This window comes from Odocoileus virginianus, chromosome 1, assembly GCF_023699985.2.
Source record: "Odocoileus virginianus isolate 20LAN1187 ecotype Illinois chromosome 1, Ovbor_1.2, whole genome shotgun sequence".
NCBI lineage: Eukaryota > Metazoa > Chordata > Mammalia > Artiodactyla > Cervidae > Odocoileus > Odocoileus virginianus.
This window is the reverse complement of record NC_069674.1, coordinates 23,745,677-23,771,473: the sequence shown is the minus strand read 5'-3', so window position 1 is coordinate 23,771,473 and position 25,797 is coordinate 23,745,677. Positions and strand designations below refer to the sequence as shown.

The 25,797-nt window shown below is 41.0% G+C and overlaps 1 protein-coding gene across 6 annotated transcripts in view; it reads right to left on the bottom strand.

Moving 5' to 3' along the window:
* Nucleotides 1–16,758, bottom strand: part of CEP41 (centrosomal protein 41) — a 48,154-nt gene extending 31,396 nt beyond the window's left edge. For 3 of the 6 annotated variants that reach the window (XM_070465802.1, XM_070465804.1, XM_070465801.1), the window contains exons 1-2: nucleotides 16,629–16,757; nucleotides 1,362–1,425 (exon numbers count right to left, since the gene is read on the bottom strand). In XM_070465802.1, coding sequence (XP_070321903.1) covers nucleotides 1,362–1,425; nucleotides 16,629–16,661 — 97 coding nt within the window. In that variant the 5' untranslated portion in view covers nucleotides 16,662–16,757. Of the gene's footprint in view, nucleotides 1–1,361; nucleotides 1,426–16,628 lie in introns of all 6 variants that reach the window. The other 3 variants (XM_070465792.1, XM_070465806.1, XM_020880687.2) reach the window with 3 other exon arrangements.
* Nucleotides 16,759–25,797: the final 9,039 nt, after the last annotated feature.

Here is a 25,797-nt window from a genome sequence, read left to right as displayed (position 1 = left end):
CTCAGAGAAAATATGGTATTTTTAATAAAAGTACTTCCCTCTCAGAATAACTTTTTCCAGAAGGGTGGGTTCACAGTTGCAATTATGGGGAGATAAGTAGAGATGCAGGAGCTGAGGGCATTGGTGGTAGAAGAAATGAGGTTGGAGGAAATAACTGGGACAGCGTGGCCAAAGACACAGTACATAGGACCTCAGGCCAGGTCTCCAAAGTTGACTTCTTTATCCTGCACACAATCCTAGTTCTGTCTCCTTTATTGAACTTTAAGTAAATCTCATAATCTCTGGACTAAGATTTCCTCTTCCTCAAAGACAGAGATAACATTTTTTACCTCCTCCCATAAAACAGGATATTTGCAAGGACAGATATCTGAACAGCACAAAAATGTTTGAAAGAAAGGTCCCCAAAAATAGTATCTGCAAAGCAGGCTCATTTAAAACATTTAAGTCTATTTTATATGCGGGAAAATGCATAACAGAAGACGATAATTTTGAAGAAGACTAGGAGAAAGAGAAAGAAAATGAATGAGATTTAAACAGTCGACATCTCAGTTTATTTTCTCAGTTGTCTTGAGGTTTATTGGTAGAAAATTCAGTATTGCTAAAGGCATGTGGTACTCCAATCTACTAGCAAAACCATCTTAATAGGATGGATTTTCCACAGCAGACTTTAAGAGGTTGAAAAAAACTAAACAAACAACCAAAATCTCACAAGACTGCAAATCCACCAGGGGTTTGGGGAGTGGTTTTCATCCTGACACTGAAAAACGTCAACAGCATGGAAATACGCAGTAATGCACTCTTAAATTTCATTTTACCTGAATTGCAGCACTAATTTAATTTTGTCTGGTATTTTAGTTACTCATTCAAGTCTGTCTGCCTCCACTTGAATCTAAGCTCTTTGATTGCAATAATCAACTGTTCACACTCATCTTTACATGTCCCATAGCCCAGAACTTTGCATGTAGCTGTACTCTGCAAATAGGGAATTGAACAAACATGCACAAAGTATAATCAATTACTCCCAGTTTTAAGCAATATACTTAAATTGCTTAACATACTTAAAGGTGTTCCAAGATAGAGGTGACGTCCTCATATTTTTATTAGCCTCAGTCCTGTAACTTATTAAACAATGTTTTTTTAAAATCAGTTTTGCAATTTATAGTAAGCTCAATTATGTGAATGGAGTTTTTAAAGATAATCTGAAAAATAGCTTTCATAAGTCCTGAACTCAGAAAGACATCAGACAAGACAGTGAGAAACTTTTAGCTATGATTTGTATCAGGCATGACATACTGCTTTTTGTCAATAATCAGCTATTAAGGTTTTTTTTTTTAAGTTTTAATTTGCTAATCTTTACTCACCAGTGTCTAGTCTTGATTTGACATGCTGATATCTTGGGTTTTGTGGTATCCTTCTCGTCAGATACTAAAAAATAAGAAAATTCACAAATAATCGGGTTAATGTTGGGAAAGGGATAATATACTTTAACAATTAGAACAAATTCTAAAATTTAATTGAATTTATAGATGGAAGGAGCTCTAGAGGTCCAATAAGGCTCTTCACTACAGCTTCTCCACAGGTGAAGATGGTTATCATGTTCTGTCAAAATATTTCCATATTTTGTCAAAATAATCTCATAGCACTATGTAATTAGGAAAAAAGATCTTGAAAATGATTTCCGACATTGAGCCAAAATTGATCTAATTTCCACCCAGTCCACTGACACAACCTAGAATGAACCATTCCACCCTGCCTCAAGCAAGCCATTAAAATAACTAAAGGCAGCTCTTTTCTCCTTTTCAATTTTCCCCTTTAGATGATGATTTGAAGGCTGTCTTCTCTGGATGCCCTCTAGATTTTATCTATACAACCCCTAAAAAATGGCATGCAGACCTGAGCACGCTGCCCAGATGTTGCCAGGTCAGGACCCGGTTTGACAGGTCTTTCCTGCAACTCCCCTTGAGTTGAAGCTTCACAGATGTCACCATGATGGCATCTGCTCTCACAGCAGCTGGGGCGTATCATGGGCTCAGGGAAAGTTTATGGTCAGTAAAAAGCTGTCAGGTCTCCCCTGTCCTGTGCTTTGGTAGTAAATCTGAATCCAAGTACAAGGCATTTACCCATATTAAATTTCAGTGGCATTTTCAAAAGCCATTGAAAGAGGGAAGGCTAATGAATAAAGACATTACAAAATACAGTTTTCTTGCTCAGGCTTTTTTTCTGGCCTATAAGTATGAAAAGCAGATGTTCCAAAAAGAAAAAAGAAAAGCAGATGTTCAGTGACAGGTAGCAGTGGAATCTTGAGAGTAGAACTAGGTAATACTTCTCTAGCTTAATTTTCTGTTCTCTCCCACATGTTCCTGGGTTGAAGTTGCCCAAATGTTCTCCAAATGTATACCCAGGTTTCCAGTCTTAGCAAATTGTCAACTTCTCCATGTGTAAAACTTCACTTCCTCTATAAAGGTGTCCAGGGTGAAATTAGCTACTTTCTCTCTGGCTCCTAGAGGACTGAACCCTGCACTAGTTTATACCTTGACCTTCTTTTCTAGTCTAGGATTTCCTTGAGGGTGGGAATGATAACTCACTCAAATTTGTTTTTATTCAGGACCTAGCACATGGAGGGCACATTTACTGATATTCAACCAATAAATAAATATCTAGAATGAGGATCTTGTTGTTGTTTGCTGTTCAGTCACTGAGGTGTGTCCGATTCTTTCTGACCCTATGGACTGCAGCATGCCAGGCTTCCCTATCTTTCACCATCTCCTGGAGCGTGCTCAAACTCCTGTCCATCAAGTTGGTGATGCCATCCAACCATCTCGTCCGCTTACCACCCCCTTCTCCTCTGACCTTCAATCTTTCCCAGCATCAGGGTCTTTTCTAACAAGTTGGCTCTTTGAATCAGGTGGCCAAAGTATTGGTGCTTTGGCTCCAGCATCAGTCCTTCCAATGAATATTCAGGACTGATTTCCTTTAGGTTAGTCTCCTTGCAGTCCAAGGGACTCTCAAGAGTCTTCTTCCAACACCACAGTTCAAAAATATCAATTCTTCAGTGCTTGGCCTTCTTTATGGTCCAACTTTCAAATCCATAAATGACTACTGGAAAAACCATAGCTTTGACTGGATGAACCTTTGTTGGCAAAGTAATGTCTCTGCTTTTTAATACACTGTCTAGGTTGGTCATAGCTTTTCTTCCAAGGAGCAAGTGCCTTTTATTTTCATGGCTGCAATCACCATCTGCACTGATTTTGGAGCCCAAGAAAATAAAGTCTCGTCACTGTTTCCATTGTTTCCCCATCTATTTGCCATGAAGTGATGAGACTGGATGCCCTGGTCTTCATTTTTTGAATGTTGACTTTTAAGGTTTTTTACCCTCCTCTTTCACTTTCATCAAGAGGCTCTTTAGTTCCTCTTTACCTTCTGCCATAAGGGTGGTGTCATCTCCATATGTGAGGTTGTTGATATTTCTGCTGGCAATCTTGATTCCAGCTTGTGCTTCATCCACCCTGACGTTTCTCATAATGTACTCTGCATATAAGTTAAATAAGCATGGTGACAATATACAGCCTTGATGTACACTTTTCCCAATTTGGAACCAGTCTGTTGTTACATATCCAGTTCTAACTGTTGCTTCTTGACCTGCATACAGGTTTCACAGGAGGTAGGTAAGGTGGTCTGATATTCCTATCTCTTTAAGAATTTTTCATAGTTTGTTGTGATCCACATAGTCAGTGGCTTTAACATAGTCAATGAAGCAGAAGTAGATGTTTTACTGGTATTCTCTTGCATTTTTGACGATCCAACAGATGTTGGCAATTTGATCTCTGGTTCCTCTGCCTTTTCTAAATCCAGCTTGAACATCTGGAAGTTCATGGTTCATGTACTATTAAAGCCTAGCTTGGAGAATTTTGAGCATTGCTTTGCTAGCATGTGAGATGAGTGCAATTGTGTGGTAGTTTGAACATTCTTTGGCATTGCCCTTCTTTGGTATTGGAATGAAAACTGACCTTTTCCAATCCTGTGGCCACTGGTGAGTTTTCCAAATTTGCTGGCATATTGAATGCAGCACTTTAACAGCATCATCTTTTAGCTCAGTTGGAATTCCATCACCTCCACTGGCTTTGTTTGTAGTGATGCTTCCTAAGGCCCACTTGACTTTGCACTCCAAGATGACTGGCTCTAGGTGAGTGATCACACTGTTGTGGTTATCTGAATCATTAAGATCTTTTTTGTATAGTTCTTCTGTGTATTCATGCCACCTTTTCTTAGTATCTTCTGCTTCTATTAGGTCCATACAGTTTTTGTCCTTTATTGTGAGGATTATATTACAGCAACTATTTAATTTCTTAGAAGAGAACATTGGATTTTAAAACTTCTATCATTTGCCCTTGAAAACATAGTTAACTTACAGCATGCCCTGTTGGGAGGACTGAAAAACAAATCTACATATTAAAATACCTTTTCAAATGACTCAAAAAGCATTAAAAAATAGGGTAAATATGTCTTACAGAATATCTATTAGTCAGAGTTTTTGATTTTGGAAACCAGGAAGAATTTTTAAAAATTGGGATACCTACAGAAAATTATCAACATTTAATTTTGACAAGGACATAAACAAAGTAAAACCTCACAATTTCCATCTACTATTTTAATATTAAAAAGAAAGAAAAAATCCTAGAATAAAAAGATCAGCTCTATAGTGTTATTAAAAAACTCATTGATATTGTCTGTGTTTTTCATTTCTCCCCAGGCAAATAAAACCTTTGTCACGGACCTGTGGCATGGGTACTCAGAGGTGGAAGCCCTGAGCTTCTTTATCCTAAGAGACAGATTGGAAAGCACCATCTGATCAGTAACCCCGTTGTCGGTAAGAAAAAGTGACTCTATCATCTTCTAAGATGAAGACAGAGAAGATTCTTAAGCGAGAGATGGAAAATATTCAGACTGAAAAGTTCCCCAGAGGGAGACAATACTGTGGCAAAACAAAACAATAAAACAAACAACAGCAAAAACCCAGGGAAAATATGTGCCTGTTAAATTAAGTCAAGGAAAGCTAAAACTAAAACTTAGTTATCTCAGGCTAAGGGATTTTCTTTTTTCTGTCTTTCCCTTTCTTTCGTCCCTTCACACTCTGTATTTTTATAGTTTCTATATACTGTTTCCTGTTTTTACTTTTGTTTTTCCCACTAGTTTCCTAGCAAAGCTTCTTTTGAAAGATTCCAGGCCAGTCTGCTGAGCCAGGGGGATTTGTCCATACCTCAGCCAACATAGCTAAGAAGTGACGGTGTCTCTGGGGACCAGGTGTGGTGGCAGCAGAGCGATGGGGGGAGAGAGTGTGGACAGCTGCACGGCTGAGCCCTTCCCGCCCCCGGTTTTCCCTTACATAGACTAATGAGAAATCCATATGCTACAGGACAAAAATGTAGTGTTTCTTGCCCATTTTCCCATTTTGGTCCAAATCCTTGTTCCTGACTTTTTGGTACCAACCATAACGTAAAACTCTTGTGTTCTATCACATGCAGAATACAGAGTTTATGGAACTGCCAGACTTTTTTTCCTTTAAAATCCTTGCTTTCAGGGTGACTGTTTCTTGACCTACTGACCAACTAGCTTCTTTTTTTCAATTACATAAACAGGATGGAATGGTGGAAAGCGAAAGAGCTGAGAAAAGCAGCTGTTTCAAGGAGGACTATTCATTCATTCGACAAAGGCTTATTGAGCACCAACCATTCATTCGGTCAACATTTACTGGGTGCCTACTAGGAGTAAGCCACCATGCTGAGGACACAGAAGTAACAAAACACAGTCCTTGCCATCCAGCTCTCACTGATGCTGGGAAGTGAGACAAGCGAGCAGATGTCACACTGCATGATGAACAAGCAGAGGGAAGCAGGGGGTGTGTGTTAAGATTGGAACTACTTCCTGAGGGGTGATTTCTGAGCTGAAACCTGAGGGCTGAGGAAGTTAGTCAAGCTGAACAAGTAGTGGGTGGGAGCTGCAGGGTTCCTGGTAACTGTCAGACCTGCAGGACTACGGGCAGTATGGGGTCAAGTGGAGCTAGAGGAGCAGGCGGGAACAGAGCACAAAGGGCCTCGTACCCATGCTGAGAAACCGAGTTTATTCTGTAGATCACTGTGGATCCTGTAGATCAAAAGGGGCCATTTTGCTCCCCCCAGCTCACAGGGATATTTGTCAATGTCCGGACTGGGTGGTGGTAAGTCACCAACATCTAGTAAGTAGAGGCCAAGGATGCTTAAATATCCTACAATGACAGAAGGAGCCCCCCCCGCCGCCAACCCCCAGAAAGAATTAGCTGGCTCCAAATGTCGATCGTGCTTAAATTGAGGAACCCTGGTGTTGATGATGGGAGTAACTGAAGAAGGTTTAGGGAGAAGGGATGGGATCCTATTTCCATTTTAGGAAGATCACTCTGGCAGCACCCTGGAGAACTAATAGGATCACAGTCAAGAGTGGAGCACACGGATCATGTAAGAGCTTGTGCTCAGTGAACCTGTGGCCCTAAGAAAGTGGCAGTAAAGTTGAGAGGCAGACAGTTTTAAAAAGTCTTTAAGATATAAAATCTTTAAAACTACCAGTATAACAGGGGAAGGGCAGTGATTGTCATTGTCGTTCAGTTGCTCAGTTGTGTCCAGATCCTCGTGACCCATGGACGGTAGCCCGCCAGGCTCCTTTGTCCATGGAATTTTCCAGGCAAGAATACTGGAGTGTGTTGTCATTTCCTCCTCTAAAGGACCTTCCCGACTCAGGGACTGAACCTGTGTCTCTTGTGTCTGCTGCAGTGGCAGGCAGATTCTTTTCCACTGCACCATCTTGCAAGCCCAAAGGAGAACGATACCATTCCCCTAAAAAAGGACTTAAGGAGGAAGCATATATTGGAAAACATCATGTATTCTGTTTGGGGCATTTTGAATATGAGGTATCTGTGGGTTATCCAAAACAGAAGTGATAAACTGGATATCTAGGGACTCTGCAGATCAAGAGAGATTTCTGAACTAGAAAAAAAACAAGATTTGGGGGTTGTCAGCATGCAGGCAGCAGGGGAAGCCATGGGAATGACAGAATCACCACTGGAGAGTGTACAGGCTGAGGAAAAAATCTGCAATGTTTATGGTCAGGTGGAGAAAACCACTGTGGGTGAAACTTGTAAGAGGCCAGAAGAAAGTGGGTCATGAGAATCAAAGAAGAGTTTCAGGAAAAAGGGAATGGTCAACAGTGATTGATGCTGTCAAGTCAGAGAACAGGAGGTCAAATATGAACAACTGAACAAGAATGCAGGTCAAGAAGAGAAAACAGAAAAGTGAATTTGGACTGAACAAACCAACAGTGGTTGATGACCCTGGTGGATGCCGTTACGGTAAACTGACACCAAGAAAAGCAAAAAAGCAAGTGTATGAGAAGGGAGGATAGTAGCCAGTTGGGTCTTTCTTTTTTTCCCCCTTCAGAGTTGCTAAGGAATCGCTTTTGTTGTTTGAAGAAAGGAGAGGTTCGAGGATGTTTGTAAGCAAATTGGCTGAATAAAACGCTGAAAATGAGGCGAGCAGTTATGAAAACAAGGGAGTAGGAGAAGATGAGGCCCAGAGCCCAGGCGGAACGTGCAGCTTTGAAAATATATTTAAGATAATGAAATAAGGGGACTTCCCTGGTGGTCCAGTGGTTGAGACCCCATGCTTTCAATGCAGGGGGGTGGGTTTGATTCCTGGTTGGGGGGGGGGGGGGAAGGATCCCACAGGCCGTGTGGTGCAGCCAATAAATAATGAAATAAGATAGGTTGTCATGATGAAGTTCAATGGGAGGGAAGAGGGAGAAAGTTGAGAAAGTGCATGTTTGTGGTATTAGCACAGGCTCTTTGAAAGCAACCAAAAGTGTCAGAGGCCCTTTGAGGGCTTACATCTCTCAGTTCAGTTGCTCAGTCGTGTCCAACTCTGCAACCCCATGAATCGCAGCACGCCAGGCCTCCCTGTCCATCACCAACTCCTAGAGTTTACTCAAACTCTTGCCCACCGAGTCAGTAATGCCATCCAGCCATCGCATCCTCTGTCGTCCCTTCTCCTCCTGCCCCCAATCCCTCCCAGCATCAGGGTCTTTTCCAATGAGTCAACTCTTCTCATGAGGTGGCCAAAGTATTGGACTTTCAGCTTCAGCATCAGTCCTTCCAATGAATACCCAGGGCTGATCTCCTTTAGGATGGACTGGTTGGATCTCCTTGCAGTCCAAGGGACTCTGAAGAGTCGTCTCCAACACCATAGTTCAAAAGCATCAATTTTTTGGTGCTCAGCTTTCCTCATAGTCCAACTCTCACATCCATACATGACCACTGGAAAAACCATAGCCTTGACCAGACAGACCTTTGTTGGCAAAGTAATGTCTCTGCTTTTTAATATGCTATCTAGGTTGGTCATAACTTTCCTTCCAAGGAGTAAGCGTCTTTTAGCTTCTTTTCCTCTGTAGGGAGGGTAAAAAAAAAAAAAAAAAAAAAAACCCTGCCCATCTACCTGCCTATCTGTGCTCTTTAACTTCTAGTCAGCTTTCAAGATCCAGCACAAGCACATCTTCCAGGAAGATTCCTCCTCTGGGGAGTGCAGTCAGACAGAAATCTCCTCCCTGCCTAGACTGTCACAGCACTTTATACCATTTACACCCCTCACTGCCTGCACTTGGGACAGAGGCTCCACCTCTGTACCTGGTACAGGGCCTTGCACCAGCGTGAGAGTAGTAAGTACTGCCAGATGCACGGAGATGGTCCTGAGACCCGAGCCACACGCAGTGTGAGCGCTAGTGCCCTGTGGGCAGCACTGACGTCAAGGGCTGGAGGAAGCTGAAACAGAGAGAGCTCTCACACTGGGGATGATAAAGGAGACTGCATGGAAGAAATTGTACTGGAGCTGTATTTCAAGGGTTGAACTTCTGTGGATAACAAGATGGGGAAAAGGGATGGAAAAAGTATTTTAAATGGAAGAAATTATAATAGCAAGGACACTTTAGAAGCATGTTTGCATGAGTGCTAAGTCACTTCAGTTGTGTCGGATTCTTTGCAACCCTATCGACTGTGGCCCACCAGGCACTTCTATGGGATTGTCCAGGCAAGAATACTGGAGTGTGTTGCAATGCCCTCCTCCAGGGGATCTTCCTGACATAGGGATCAAACCCGAGTCTCTTATGTCTTCTGCATTGGCAGGTGGGTTCTTTACTACTAGCACCACCTGGGGAGCCCCAAAAGCATGCTGAAAGAATAGCAAACTGATCTATTAGATGGAGAAGACCCAACAACAATAAAGGTAATTGCTGCTAACATTTACTGAGCACTTAACTGTGTTGTCAGGCACTCAGCTAAGCATTTCTCTCCATTATCTCCTTTAATCCTCACAACCAATAAAGTAGATACTAGTGTTAGCCTCATTCTACATATTAGGAAATGGGAATAGAGAGGTGGAGTGACTTTCTGAGGTTAGCTGCTAAGAGTGATAGAACCTGTAATTAAACTGGACAGTCTGGCTCTAGAGCTTGAACCCTTATTCTACTGCACAGCCTCATTCAGGCAGCGGTTTTGAATATGGGGTCCATGGATGGAATTTAGGAGGTCCATGAGTCCCATGAATCTGTATGCAAAAACTTTGAGTGTATGTACATTTTTCTAGGGGAAGGGTCCTTGATTTTCACCAGATTTTCAAAGGGGTTTATCACCAAATGGTTAAGAATCACAGGTATATAGAATCCTATGTTGTAAGGTTGGACATGGGTACAGAAGCACCAGGTGGAAACCCCTGAATTTATAATAGCAAGGTCTGAGGGTCTGGACTAGCCCTGAAGATGATGGAAGATACCAGAAACACTGAAATATGAGCCAAACAAAGGAGTATTTTGGCAGATCACTATTACATGCAAGGTAAGACCATGTATTTGTGAATACATGGATGTTGGAGAAGAAGGGAGAAGAATGAGATGTCAACAGTGGGTATTTTTCTGCAGGAAAATCACTTTTAAAAAAAATGAGGGAGACTGAATCACAGGTCATTCAAAAACAAATAAGCTTTTCTGACTTCCCACTTCTTTTCAAATGAAATTCACAAGGTTGTTCACATTAAAATGACAATGTATGATTTACAATTAAGGACTAAAAAAAAATTCCATTACGTATTTTGTTCAGAATGTATCTACTTATCTCATTTGCATAAAGAGAAAGTCAATAAAATGAAGGCACTAGGTGTCAATTTTAAAAGAGGTTTTTTTTTTAATGGAAGTTTTAATCTGGTCCAATTCTGCTGATCTAAAACACCAGCCTTGACCCACGTTGCATGTGAAGCAGCCCTTACTCTGCCAGCAGCTACCACCCGTGGTAGACTCTATTTTTCAAGATGGCCACAACAGGATTTCCCAACCCACTTACACTGTGATGTTGATACTCCTCCCAATGAGGGGTGGGGGCCTATGTTCTTTCCCCTTGAATCTGGATGGGCATGTGACTGATGGACGTGATGCACAGGACTTCTGAGGCTGGATCATAAAAGATAATACAACTTCCACTTGGTTCTTTTGAGACACTTGTTCTTGAGACCCAGCTCACACTACAGGGAAGGCCCAGTCGCATGCAAAAGGTCATTTATAGGTGGTGTAGCTGAGAGCACCAGCTGAGGTCCCAGCAACAGACTACATCAGCAATCTGATGTGAAAAGGCCTTCACGATAACTTTAGACCCAGTTTCTGTCTGTCTGCAAAACCACATGAGAGAGCCCAAGTAATTGCCAAGTTGAGCCTAGTCAACCTCTAGAACTTGACCAATAATAATGTCAAGTTATCACATCTCCTACACATTCTCTTTTGGGGGCTTTATGTCCTTAAAATAGTATCCTTTTAATGAGGTTTTTACTGAGGTTTTGGAAGGAAGTGCATTTGCTCAACATGCTGTCTTCACCCAGTAGGTCATGATCCCACCTTCTTCAGTTTGTTGTTCTAAGCCACTAAATACTGAGAAAACTCATGACAAACCAACATATAATTGGAACGCCATCTCACCCTTTTTACTTTCTAGCTAACCTCCTTGTTTTATTTATTTATTTTTGGCTGTGCCATGCAGCATGTGGGATCTTCATTCCCTGACCAGGGATTGAACCTGTGCAGAATGCAGGATTGAACCTTGCAGCTGAAGTGCAGAATCTTAACCCCTGGCCTGCCAGGGAAGTCCCTCTAGCTATGCTCCTTGGTTTTTACACTAAGTAACTGCATCTTACTCTTCCATCCGTTGCAATGTGGCCACTGTCCGCATCATTCTACTGTGGTTCCTGGAGGAGATAGCCAATGTCAGAGATTCCCTAACTGCTAAATATAACAGCTACTTTTCAGCCTCTAACTTACATGACCTTTCTGCACAGTATTATATAGTCCCACTGTCTTCAGTTTTCACTTGACTTCAATAATAGCTCTCTCTCCTGATTCTCCAATGACTCATGGATCCTTCTCTTAGCCATTTAAACACTGTCTTCCCTAGGATTCCATATTCTTAATCTATAAGTTCTCTGTGGACCATTTAGCTTTAATTCCATTTACATGCTTCTAATTTCCAAATAGTGAACTTTAGCCTTGACTTCTTCTCCCAGCTGATATACTCATTTAACAAATATTTAAAGAACAATTGTGTGCCAGGCAGTGGCACAGTACAGACAAGATCCCTATGTTAACTTCTTATAGATGTGCCAGAAATAGACAAGCAAATAAAATAATTATAGATCATGACCTACTGGGTGAAGAGAGCATATTGAACAAATGCACTTCCTTCCAAAACCTCAGTAAAAACCTCATTAAAAGGATATTATTTTAAGGACATAAAGCCTCCAAAAGAGAGTGAGTGTAGGAGAAATCATAACATGTGTTTTCAGAAGTCTAGGAAGCCCATCAACAAGTGAAAATTACTTGATAGACTCAAGAAAATTGAAGGGAAAGCCAAGAAAAATTCTTAATAGGTCCAGGAATTGACAGCTCCAGGCATCTCCAGAAGTAAAAGGGCTGAAATAAGCAAAATTGGTTGAAATCTGAATGAGAAGCTACTGGATCTACAAAACCTTTTCCCTCTGTGCCACTGGGTGACTGCCCTTCCCCCACCAGAGCAGCTATCCATAGAGTTATTTCTTGAAAAGGGTTTCTGGACTTGGGGCGGGGTGGTTTCCAGACACAGGGAAAGGCTATCATTACTGAAAATAGGGACATTAAGTGACTGGTGCATACTCATGTTGAAATTTAGCCCCTAACTTTACTTTCTCCAGCAACTCAACTAGGCTTCTACTTGCAGGCTTCCCTGGTGGCTCAGATGGTACAGAATCTGTCTGCAATGGAGGAAAACCGGGTTCAGTCCCTGGGTTGGGAAGATCTCCTGGAAAAGAGAATGACTACCCACTCCAGTATTCTTGCCTGTAGAATTCCATGGACAGAGGAGCCTGGAGGGCTACAGTCCATGGGGTTGCAGAGTCGGACATGACTGAACAACAACATTAAGTGTACAAAAGAATTATGTCTTAAAAATGTATATATCTTAATTAAAAAATAGTTTTTTTGCTAAAATATGCTAACCATCATCTGAGCTTTAAGCAAGTTGTAGTAGTAACTCAAAGATCACAGATCATCATAACAAACATTAATAAACAGTTTGAAATAATTGTGATAATTACCAAAATATGACACAGAGACACGAAGTGAGCAAATGCTGTTGGGAAAATGATGCCAAAAGACTTGCTTGTTACAGAATTACACAAACCTTCAATTTCTGAAAATGAAGTATCTGCTAAATGCAATAAAACAAAGTATGCCTGTATGAATACACATATAGCATCATTCATAATAGCCCTAAAATGGAAACAACGAAAATGTCCATCAATAAAAGAATGCATAAAAAAATGTGGCATATCCATGCAAAGGAATATTACTCAGTAATAAAAAGGAATGAAATATCAAAGCATAATACAACATGCATGAACTTTTAAAACATTATGAAAGATGCCAGTCACATAAGACATTTTGCATAATTCAATTTACATGAAATGTAGAGAGCAGGCAAAGCCAGAGAGAAAGAAACAGACAGGAGAGGATTAAGGATTGATAGCTAGAGGTTACAAATTCTTTCGGGGGTGACAAAAATGCTCTGAAATTGATTTTTGTGATGACTGCACAACTCTGTGAAAATACTGTTGTTGTTTAGTCGCTAAGTTGTGTCCAACTTTTCCCAACCCTATGGACTGTAGTCTGCCAGGCTCCTCTGTCCATGGGATTTCCCAGACAAGAATACTGGAGAAGGTTGCCAATTCTTACTTCAGGGTATCTTCCCCATCCAGGGATAAAACCTGCATCTCCTGCATTGGCAGGTGAATTCTTTACCACTCAGCCATCTGGGAAGCCCCAGGATCAGTTAGGAAAATGCAAATTAAAACCATGAGGAGATATCACTACACACCCATTAAAACAACTAAAATTTAAAAACGCGTGTAATACTCAATGTTGCCAAGAATGTAAAAACAATGGATTTCTCATACACTAGGGCTGGGAATGCAAAATGCTATACCCACTCTGGAAAACTGGTTTGGCAGTTTCTTACAAAACTTAATATATGGAACTTACCAGTGATTCAGTGGCTAAGACTCTGTGCTCCCAATGCAGGGTTTGATCCTTGGTCAGGGAACTAGATTCCACATACTGCAACTAGGAGTTTGAATGCCTAAACTAAAAGATCCTGCATCCCACATGCCGCAACAAAGAACTTGCACAGCCATATAAATATTTTAAAAAGAAACACACCTAATATAAGCTTACCATACCACCCAACAACTGCACTCTTGAGAATCTATGGCAGAGAAATGAAAATTAACATCCACACAAAGAACTCTACCCCAAAGTTCATATATCTGTTTGTTGCCCAAACAGAAAACAACCAAAATATCCTACAATAGTTTAATGGTTAAACAAACTGCTATACATCCATACCCAGAATACTAATCAGCAGTAAAAACAAATGAACTATTGCTACAGGCAACAATGTGAATGTGTCTTAATAAAACTATTTTGAGTGAAAAAAGTCAGTCTTAAAAGGTCACAAAATGTATGATTTCCATTTATGTAACATTTTCAAAATTACAGAAATAAGAGGCCATTTAATGGTTGCCAGGGGTTAGGATGGTGAGGAGGAAAGTGGGTGTGACTAGCAACGAGTAGCTTGAGGGAGAGATTTGTGGCGATGGAATAGTTCTCTATCTTGATTGTAAATCAGCACTCATGCAAATCTTGATTATATTAAATCTACACATGTGATAAAATAGCTCCAAACTACACACGTGCTGTACAAATGTCAAATTTCTGCTTTTCATATTGTACTATATTTACATAAAATATAGTCATTGAGGGAAACTGGGTAAAGGGTACATGGGGTCACTTTGTACTATTTTGGAAACTTCCGGTGAATTTATTTAAAAATAAAGGTTTTTTTAAAAGGACATTAGAGTCCAAATCAGAGTTCTTAAGAATTAACAACCTGATGGCAGAAATTAAAAACTCAATAGAAAGATTGGAGAATAAAGTTACATCTTCCAAAGAGCACAAAAAAACAAAGATGTGGAAAATAAGAGATAAAATTTAAGAAAATTAGGGAACCAGTCATATAGAAGCAACATCAGAATAACGAATTCAAGAAGGAGAGGATGGAGAAAATGGAGGACGAGAGTCAACAACAATTTTTTTAAATGTTTACAGAATAGAAAGATGAGTTTCTGGTGCCTCTCCCCCAAAAAAGTGAGAACAAACATCTATCAAGAAATATCTTTGTAAAACATCGTAATGCTGGTGACAAAGAGAAGATTCTATAAGCTTCCAGGAAGGAACAATCAAGTGGCATACAAAGGAATGGTTTAACATCTCCACAACAAAAAGTGAAGGCTATGAGACCACCTTGCAACGTTTCCAAAAGACTGATGATTTCTAACCAAGAATTCCATACCGAAATAAGCTTTCAGGCAAATAAATAGGAAGGTAAAATAAAATTTTTAGATATGCCTAATGTTGTAGACATAAATTTAAAATATTTATTTCTTATGCAATCTTTCTTAAGAAAACAACTGGCAGTTGTGCTCCATGAAAACAAAAGAGTAAGCTGAACATCTTTATTCAGGGCACAAAGATGCAACCACAGAGGACATCCCCGCTCCTCTACCCCTACACTCCTAAGACATTCCTCCTCTTTCTCCCATATTTCTAATCTCATTAATGACATCAGCACCAATGAGTAGCCCAAGCTCAAAGTCATCCATCACACTCTCATTTCTCAGAGTTAATCATTAAGTCATGATTATTTTATCCCCTAAGTATTTCTCTCTAACCCTAGTTCCACAGCCTTACTTGAGGTCTGTATCATAACCACCACCTAACCCCAATCTCCCTAGCCCCAGTCCTAGCCTCCTCAAATCACTTCTCTTCAATGTGGTTACAACCACCACCTAAAATGCACAACTGTTCATGGCACTGGGCTGCTTAAAACCACAAAGCTTTTCAAATTCTGACCAGCAGTCAGCAGGCGTTGGTCAAAGTGTTACTCTTCACACCTACCTCCCCTGCATCCATGGTAGACATTATAATGGATCATGGCACTTCCCTGCAGAGCCTAAACTCACCCTTACAACTTTCTCAACAAAGCTCATAGGCATCCATCATGAGATGAAACAAGCTTCAACTCCTGTTTATTACACTTGCAAGGCACAGAAGGCCCTTCCGGACTAGACTCCTGCCTCTCTATGAGGCGCTGTCTACCTGCGTGTTTCACATCTTCCTAACTTGGCTCCAGCTGTCTTCTTTAGCTCCGGCTGTCCTCTCTACCTGGGATGTTTCTTCATCTGCCTAGTAATCTGAGACCAGATCATCTCCAGGCCCCTTCTCTCATTCTCTCAGGTGAGCCCTAGCTTTCTTCTCTACTCTCCTAACATCTTATTCTCCAACCACATTGAACTCAAATTGTTTATGAGTCTTCCTCACTAGACTTAACTTAAATGAAGGACAAACAGGCCTTGTCTGATTCTCTTTGTATTTCTAGCACCCCCCTGCACAGTAGGAATCCAGTAAACATTTGTTGCGGTGAAATGACCCCATATGCAGAGGGCAACTGGGTGTGAAACTGCCAAGTAAGTAAAAGGTCTTAATCGAGGAGGGGGTAAAATTTATGTCATATTTTGCGTCCTTTCCAATTGGCTTAGTCTGCTTATTCCTGCTCTTTCTGTATCCCCATAATCAGAAATGATGGCTCCTTTGATTTGCTTCCTTTTAGTGTTCCAGGCTTCATCCTGATGTTACTTCTTTTTTTAGCTGCCGTTCTCAGACTGTAAGCCCTCTGAGGGAAGGGACTTGAGTCTTCATGCACTTCGCTCCTTTTGGCGACAAACACAATGAGCCTGGGATGGTGGCCTGTGGCCGCAGGCTAAGGGTCAGGCATTTCATCCCCCGCCTCCCTCCCCCTCCAGACCCCTCCTCACGCAGCCGCTTCCCGCCTTCCGGACGGCGGAAGTCGCTGGCTACTCTTCCCCGCCCACGTGGAGCCTTTTCCGGCGCGCCCGCCCCCTCCGATTCTCCGATCCGGACCTGGCCCTCACCTCAGGATTCCCAATGTGCCTCCGGACAGACATATTTGCTCCAACCGACCACGCTCGGGGTTCTAGCCTCACCGGTAGCCTCTAACCCTAGCTTCCCACCCCCACAACCCCCGCTCAGCCGCCTCCCTACAACCTCTTCTCCGATTGGCCTACTTTCCCCTGCCAGCCAATGGATGCCCTGTTTACTCTCTCATTGCAGGGTCAAGGGAGAGTGAGACGCTGCTCAATGGTTGCCAAGGGCAACGCGGGACGCCGCCTGGCGAGGCTCTTTGTGCTCTCGGCTGGGCCTGCAGACTCCAGCCTCCGCGCGGGATGAGGGACGCGGGGGGAGGGGAAGCTGCAGACAGCGCGTGGGCGGCTGCGGAGAGCTCGAGGGGGGAGGGGCTCGAAAGCGTGGAAAAAGCAAGTGTTTCTAGCTAAGGTGGAAGCACAAACACCGCGCAGGGCCACCCCCCTTTAAGGCTCTTGTAGCCAAACATCTGGATACTTCTTCCACAATAGGGATAGTTATGGGAAATGGTTGTTCTGCAGGGATGAGAATCTAGTTTATTTTCAGGTTAAGTTAATATGCAAATTGTGCAGAATATCATGTGGAAATACAGGCATTATTGTTGCTTTAAAAGCTTTTAACTAGCAACAGAACGGCAGCCTTAATTGCAAAGCACACACATCATTCTGTGATTCTTCATTCATTTAACAAATATTTAATAAGCACCTTATGAGAAAAGCTGCAGAAGGTTTTGTGGAGGATGGGAGGATGACTAAGACCCAGTCCCGTTGTCATGGAAACCATTGTGACTCCTGCCATCAGCCACCACCTGTTCTTATTCCAGATCTGAAAATTAAGTCCTAGCACCTTTACAAAACAATCACACACACAGTTTGACTTGGCTCCAAAATGTCCCACCAAATCCATCAAAATTATTATTTCCTTTTACACGGGGGGAACAAACACAGTAACCCTTTGTCCTTTGCTTTAAGTTGTTTTTCCAGGAATGAAGAAAGGTTACCCTGAACTGTTCATACTCGCTAGCTCTCTGCTTGTGAATAATAGCATACATCTGAGTTGTTGCAGGGTCTGGGCAGATGACCCATTCAACAACATGGCGTGACATGCCCTTGTCCTTTCAGACTCCTCAGCAACCCACCCTTCCGGTCAAATCTTTTTTTTTTTTCCGGTCAAATCTTTAGTCGTTTTGTTTCTCAGAGCTGCTTGATCTCCAGGATCTTAAACTGGCCACAGCTGTCTTCTTGCACGTTCATGCTTCCTGAGTTTTGACTTCCTTGTTATCTCCAATCCTTCCACTCTTTGCAAATACCAGTTTTCCTCCCCTCCACTAAAATAAAGAAGAGTTTAGAGACTGCAGAAAATTGGAGGTGGGAGGATATTTAGAAGCTTTTGCATAACAAACAGGCTTCTGGACACATTATAACTTAGAAAGATGCTTACCTGGTGCAGAGTGGGGGTGGTGTGGTGATAGAGATTATGGGTAGAATAAACGGGAGATAGGAAAGCAGAGAGGGAGATAATAAGGGACTAAACTAAGGGGTTGTGAGAAAGAGGAAAAGAGATTTAAAAACGTGAAAAGAGTAAGGAGTGCAAGAGATAGGGAGGAATCAAGGATGGTTATCATTTTTATGCCTCGGAGACTGAATAGATAATAGTGATAATGCATTAATCAAGTTAAAGTACAATGGATGTCAAGAAATCAAAAGAACAGAAAGTACAAGACCCAGTAGCTCATCCAAGTTGGAAGCTCAACTTCCATTTATCAGTGTTTGGACTCACTTCTCTGTATGGTTGGCTCCCCTTTGTTCCAGAGGGAATGGGAATATCAGGTTTCTTTGCCTCAGCAGTCATTGTGGTTGTCAAATTTGGGCTGCATATAAAGCAATCAGAGATATTACAGAAATGTGGCTTCTCAGGTCCAGTTGTCAGAGATGCTGACTCTTTGTGTCTGGGGTAGAAATGTAGGAATCTGTTATTTAAATGCGTCTTTCTCCGCTCCCACCCCTGAGTCTGATGCACAGGGTCCAAGGGCCACACCTTGAGAGATAGAAGAGCCTCCTATTAATATTTCCTTCCATTTTGCCTCAGTGGAATTTTTGGAAAGCTTAAAGCTATAAATCAAAAGTTTTTAACATCATGAGTTTCTCTTTAGGATTTCTTTTGGGTCCTGCTATAGCAAAACTGCTTCAAAATTAAAGCAAGATGCTTATCCACAATATGAAAAGTAGGTAAATCACACAACATAATAATTCATAGAAGAAAAGCATTTGATATACTGTGAAGAAATATCCAACTAGTAGGGAAAGATAAAAAATAAAACAATTAGATCCCATTTTTTGACTAACAAATAGAAAAGATTTTGTTTTCTTTTTTTAATGATAAATGCTAAGTGTTGGCTAATGATTTGTGAGACAAGCATGCTCGTACATTGTGAGTGTGAATACAAAGAAGTGAAAAGTAATTTAAGAGTAGATATCAAAAAAGCCCTCTAATTTTAATATGCTGAGAATTCTTCCTGAGGAAATAATCAGGGAGTTGCACAAACACTACACCTACAGATGTTTACTGGAATCTTATTTTAAATGATGAAAAACTGGAACAACCTAATTGATCATTAGTTTAAAAATGATTAAAATAAATAATGGCATATCCATAATCAGTAATATTATGGAACCATTAAAAAATTTGTTTCAGGGAATAATGAAGGCAATCGAGAACTAACTGTTCCTGATAGAGTAAATGGAAAGAGCTGGAAACAATTTTTTAGTTAATAGACTCCTGATTTGTGTGGAGAAAAACATAGGTATTCACATACACAAAAAAATCTGACCAAAAAATATTTAAAATGTAAACCATCTCTAGATTATGGAATACAGTTATTTATTTTATTCTTTAAACTTTTTGGATTTTGCAAATCTGCTTCAGGGACTGTGAATTAATTTTATATCTTAATAAAAACCATTCTCTCTGTAAGAAGCAAAAAACTTGATTTTGACTTAGGGCTGAAAATTGTCTCTGGTCTTTGTCTGGGCCAATTTAGAGCTGAACTGAATTCTACGTAATTCTGCTCTCTGAAGAGCTACAACTCTCCCGTTCTTGGCAGTAAAAGACTCTCTAGGCACTTGAGTAAGATCCTTGCAATCAGAGTCATGATTGCTAAGAGGTTCAAGCTTTGTTTGTAAGAGAAGAAGTTCTGATTCTTTTCTTTAAAAGTTCCTACTTTCACTGATTAACTTATTTTTCATGAAGTTAGAAGTGCTCTTGTGAACTTCCATTTGTTGGATGTCTTCTTTTTAACCCTGTATATGTTCCAAAAAGCTTTTGGTCTCTACAGAGTCGATGTGAGCCCCAGGTAGGTAAGTGTTGCTGGTTTAGGGCTACTTAGTGTCTTAGGTAATCCTGTGCTTGGTCAGTCCCCTCCACCTAACCTCCTCTCCCCAACAACTAGATGGGTATCTGGGTATCAAGCAGACTGGCCCTCTCTGAGCTGAAACCTTCCGGACCCCTTTATGTCAAATCCATCCTCTCCTCCAGTCTCATGCCAATTAGCTCTCTATCTCCAGCTCTCAGCCCAGTTTCCTGCTCAGAGCCCAGCATCCTCCCCTCAGACCTGTCTCATGACAATGTTTCTGGGATCTGGGCCTTGGCTCCCTTCCTTGGCTTCATTTACCTTCATCCCCTAAATGATGTGCACTTCCAGATGTTAAGGAACTAATTCCGTCCAGTCCAGTTCAGTCCTGGGTTCCTTCCCTGAGCCCCTAGAAATGAAACTGCCCCTGAGGAAGTAAACCCACCGATCCATAGCCACCCCACCTCACCGCCCCTGGGATGAGGTCTCTACAGTTCTGATAACAATTTGATGCTGTTCTACCTGGTGATGGAATGTGCCCAGGAAGGAGCACATTAACTGCTGATTGGAGAGCTGACCCTTGTCCTTCTCCAGCTTAGGACAGAGTTGAAGTGCTTTATCTGGGCCCAAAGACCTCCAGCATCCATGCAGCCCCTTCCAGGGGAGAAATACCTACCTCCCAGAATTTCTTTGGCTACACTGCTCACTGGTGAAACAAAAAAAATGGCGTGCTGGTTGCTTACCTGATGGGATTGGCATTCCCACATGTACAGTTTTGCATTCACTTCTGAGAGCCACATGAGTCTCTTACACTATATCTGACACTATAGCGTTTCCTCCCAGGGAGATCCAAGACCTTCTTTACCACTAGGTTAGGACATTTAGTTGTCATATGTCATGTTTTGCTTTTGGAATTTGCATAGAATAATACTTTGCCATGGAATCAGTTCCAAGTGGACTCTGAGCAGCCAACATGGGTCTCAGAATGGTCTGCCCCAAGGTGATAGAGGAGAAGTCAGTGCTGGGAGTTAACTGTGTCACTCTGGGCACAATGGTCATCTGGAGAGCTTGTGCCCCTTAAAGGTCCAGAAAAAGTGGCTCAAGTGTGTCATATGGTCCCATTTCTCAAAACAATCTAGAAACCTAGATTCTCATGTGAAATCTACAGGCCACTAATTTGCAACCCCTGTGCTTGACTCTATGAATATAATTCCTGTCCTTCCTGGTTTTTAAATAATTAAGATCATACCCAAGGTAAAAACAAACAAACATTGGTGGAAGTCCTGCTTCTATTTAGGATGGAGGAAGCAGCAAAGGACATCACTCATATCTTAACAATAATAAAAAAAATGAATAATCTACAAAGTCATGTTTTCTTAAATACTTCAGAGAGCTGAGATCACAAGGTAGCCAAATAACCAAATTTCAAGAAGTGACAAGTTCTACTGTGGAGAGGAAGGACATAGAGACTGCTTCATGTTTGGCAGACCACTGGAGAAAAGGTGATGGCCATAGAAGTGGATAAGAAAAACTCAGCTACAATCTTCACCAATTCCTAAAGGCTGAGTTTAGCCTAGCAGATCAGTTTAGAATAACTGGGAGCCTGTGTTTGTTAATTTTATGCATCAGTTTGACTCGGCATGATACCCAGATATTTGGTCAAACACTATTCTGGATGTTTCTGAAGAGGTTTGGTTTTGTTTTTTAATGAACATAACATTTAAATCAATAGGCTTTGAATAAAGCAGATTGCCCTTGATGTGTGGGTGGGCCATATCCAATCAGTTGAAGATCTTAAAAGACTGAGGTCCCTGGAGGAAATGGGAATTCTGTGAGCGGATGGCCTTTAGATCTGAGTTATAGAATCAGCTCTCCTCTGGGGCTTTTGCCTGCCAGCCTACCCTGCAGATTTTGGACTTACCAGCCTCCGTAATTGTGACAGCCCCCATGTATATCTGAGAGAGAGAAAATAAATCTTATTTATATTTAAATATATAAATATACATTTGTATCTATATTTATTTATACTGGTTTTGTTTCTCTGGAGAACCCTGAGTAGCACAGAGTCCCAGACACAAGGAGAGTTTCTGTTCACTTGCAGAATCTTCTCCATGGGTGGCTAATAGGTGCTCCTGAGGAAGACTGGGGGCAGGACAGGAGATCAGAGGTATACCCCTTGGAGGTATAGGTTTGTAGAGGTTAACTGGCTGCTGCTGGGAATAGGCACAAACTACCACCAGGATCCATACCATCTGACTCTTCTTTATTAAAGCAAAAAAGCTTTAAGCCGCAAGAGGAGAGGCAGTAACCCTCCTGCCCCCAGGGTCACCAGGAGAGGGGTTGAAGCGAAGACCATCTATCTGCAGATGGGGGACGGCAGGAAATCATTTCTCACTCACAGGAGCTGAGTGGACATCTATTGCTTCAGGAGGAAGCATAGAAGCAGAAGCTGTTTGTTCCTGGGGCCGTGTGGGAGGGTGGGAGAAATCATGAAAACCTCGGGTCCAAGAACCTACACCAACATAAAACAGAGGCAGACAGCCACTGGGAGAGAAACACATGCCTCTCTCCTGCCCAGACCCCACCAAAGACACCAGGCAGAGCTTGGCTCTCATGGGAGATGTGGGGAAGGAGGGTGGGAACATTAACAAGGTCCCACTCCCCAGGCGCAGATGCATAGGCCTTATCTGAGACTGGACCAGGAGAATCAGGGACCACCACCTGCTTTCAACACAGTCTGGTAACAAGCAGCCTATTACTGAGGTGGAGGCAAGACTGCGAGAGAAAATCCTCCAGCAATCCATACTCCGCACTAAGCACAAGGTAATGGCACTTGCTGGTACACCAAGGGTCATGATAGTGACAACTAAATTCAAACCATCTCAGCTACTGCCTCGGAGAAGGCACTGGCGACCCACTCCAATACTCTTGCCTGGAAAATCCCATGGATGGAGGAGCCTGGTAGACTGCAGTCCATGGGGTCGCTAGGAGTCTGACACGACTAACGCAACTTAGCAGCAGCAGCAGCAACTACTGCCTAGATCAACTCAAGCCCCATAATAATTGCCTAACAGAAGAGATCAACTCAAGCCCCATAATAATTGCCTAACAGAAGAAACATGACTCTTTCCAGGCGTAAACACTATTTGCCTCCATCTCTATTGGCTTCTGCACATAATGTCCAGCGTTTGATAACAAATTATGACAATACAAAAAGGAAAAAATGAGAGCGAGAAAGAGGGGAAGGCTTATCATCAAGAGGTAAAGCTATCAACAGAACCAGATCTCAGCAGTAAGGGCCTACCAGATAGAAACTTCTACATGTCTATGACTAATACATTAAAGATCTAGTGGAAAAGGCAGAAAACATGAATGAACATATGGGAAATTTTGTAGCTAGATGGAAACTCTAAAAAGTAAATGTGAGAGATAAAAAATACAATATCAAAGATCAAGGATTCTTGTAATAGAATCATCAGCAGACTAGATAACTAGAAGACAGTACATTAGAAATTATCCAAAATGAAACACAAGGAGAAAAAAGTGGGAGAGGAGGGTCAAAAGTGAGAATTTTAAAACTGTAGGACAGAAATTCCCTGGCAGTCCAGTGATTAGGACTTGGTGCTTTCACTGCCAGTGCTTGGGTTCAGTCCCTTTGTCAGGAAACTAATCCCACAGGTTGCAAAGCATGGCCAAAAACACAAAAATGAAAAAACTGTGAAACTGTGGGACAATATCAAGGAGATGGTAGAGAATGGGGCAATAGAAATATTTAAAGATATAATGGCCAAGAATTTTCCAAAATTAATGAAATACAACAAACTACAGATCCAAGAGGCACAGAGAATCTCAAGCAGCATAAACACAACCAAACCAAAACAAAGTCAAACCTACCTATACAGTCATATGTCATTTTGTATGTGCTTTACAAATACTGCAATTTTTACAAATTAAAGTTTTGGGGCAGCCTTACATTGAGCAAGTGTATTTTCAGTTTTTCCAACAGCATTTGTTTACTTCATGTTTCTGTGTCACATTTTGGTAATTCTCACAATATTTCAAACTTGTTTTAAACAGATTATATTTGTTATGGTGATCTGTGATCATTGATCTTTGATATTACTACTACAACTCGTGAAAAGCTCAGATGATGGTTAGCCTTTTTAGCAATACATGATTTTTAAATTAAGGTACATATATACATATATTGTTTTTGGACATAATACTATTGCACACTTAGTTGTCTACAGTATAGTGTAAGCATAACTTTTATATGCACTGGGGAACAAAAAAATGCATGTGACTAGTTGTATTGCAATGTTCACTTTATTGTGGTGGTCTGGAATCGAAACCATGATATATCTGAAAAATGCCTATATGCTCACAGTCAATTTGCTAAAAACTAAAGATTTCTCTTTTTTGGAAGAAAATCTAAAAGGCAACCAAGAGGAGGGGGAATTATACACAGAAGAAGAAAGATAAGAATACAGCAAACTTCTTGTCAGTAACTACACAGAAGACATTTTTAAGCACAGAGAGGAAAAAGTCAACCTAGAATTCTATACTCAGTGTAAATATATGCTAAAAATGAAAATGATAAAGACTTTTTTAGACACCAAAAATTGAACAAACTCATTGCTAATAAACCTGTATTACACAAAAAGTTAAAGAAAGTTCTTTGACAGAAAGAATATGATACTAGTGGAAATTTGGACATACATAAATGAAGAGTAATGGAAATGACAAAATGAGGATAAATATAAAAGACGTTTTTAAATACTTACTCTATTTAAAAGAAAATTTACTAAGTACAAATAGTAACAAGGTATTATGGGAATTACAACATACAGAATTAAAATATATAATAACAATGGCACAAAGGTTAGGAGAGGAAATTGAGATGTACTGTTGTAACGGTCTTAAACTAAACATGGAGTGGTATGTTATTTCAAGGTAGACTATACTGTTTAGGATGTATATTGTAAATCTTAGAGCAAGCACTTAAAAGTCATAAATAACAAGCCAATAATGGAGATTAAATGGATTAATAAAAATACTGCTACTCCAAAGAAGGCAGAAAAAAAAAGAATAAATAATAAATGGAAAAAATAGAATACAAAGAGCAAGATATTAGGTTTCAATCCAAGCATGTGTGTGTGCATGCATGTTAAGTTGCTTCAGTTGTGTCCAACTCTCTGTGACCCTGTGGACTGTAGCCCACCATGCTCCTCTGTCCATGGGCTTCTCTAGGCAAGAATACTGGAGTGGGTTGCCATTTTCTTATCCAGGGGATCTTTCCGATCCAGGGATCGAACCTGTGTCTCCTGCGACTCCTGCATTGCAGATGCATTATTTTACCACTGAGTCACCCAGGAAGCCCCAATCCAAGCATACAAATAGTTAAAACAAATATAAGTAATTCTACACCAGGAGTCAATAAACTATGGCCCTCAGCTCAAGTCTAGCCTGCTGCCTGTTTTTGTAAAATAAGTTTCATTGGAGCACAGTCAGGCCCATGAATTTATGCATTACCTGTGGCTTCCTTCTCACTATAATGGCAGAGTCAAGCATTTGCAACAGAGACTGGATGGCTTGCAAAACAAATACTTACAATCTGGCCCTTTGCAAAAAACATTTGCAAACAAACCCCTGCTATAAACACCCCAATTATCAATAAATGGTAAAGACTGTTATATTGGCTAAAGAAAACCATCTATTTGTCATCTGTAAGAAATATACTTTAAATATAAGACTACTCATTGGTTAAATGTAAATGGATAGAAAAAACTATACCATGTAAACACTAACCA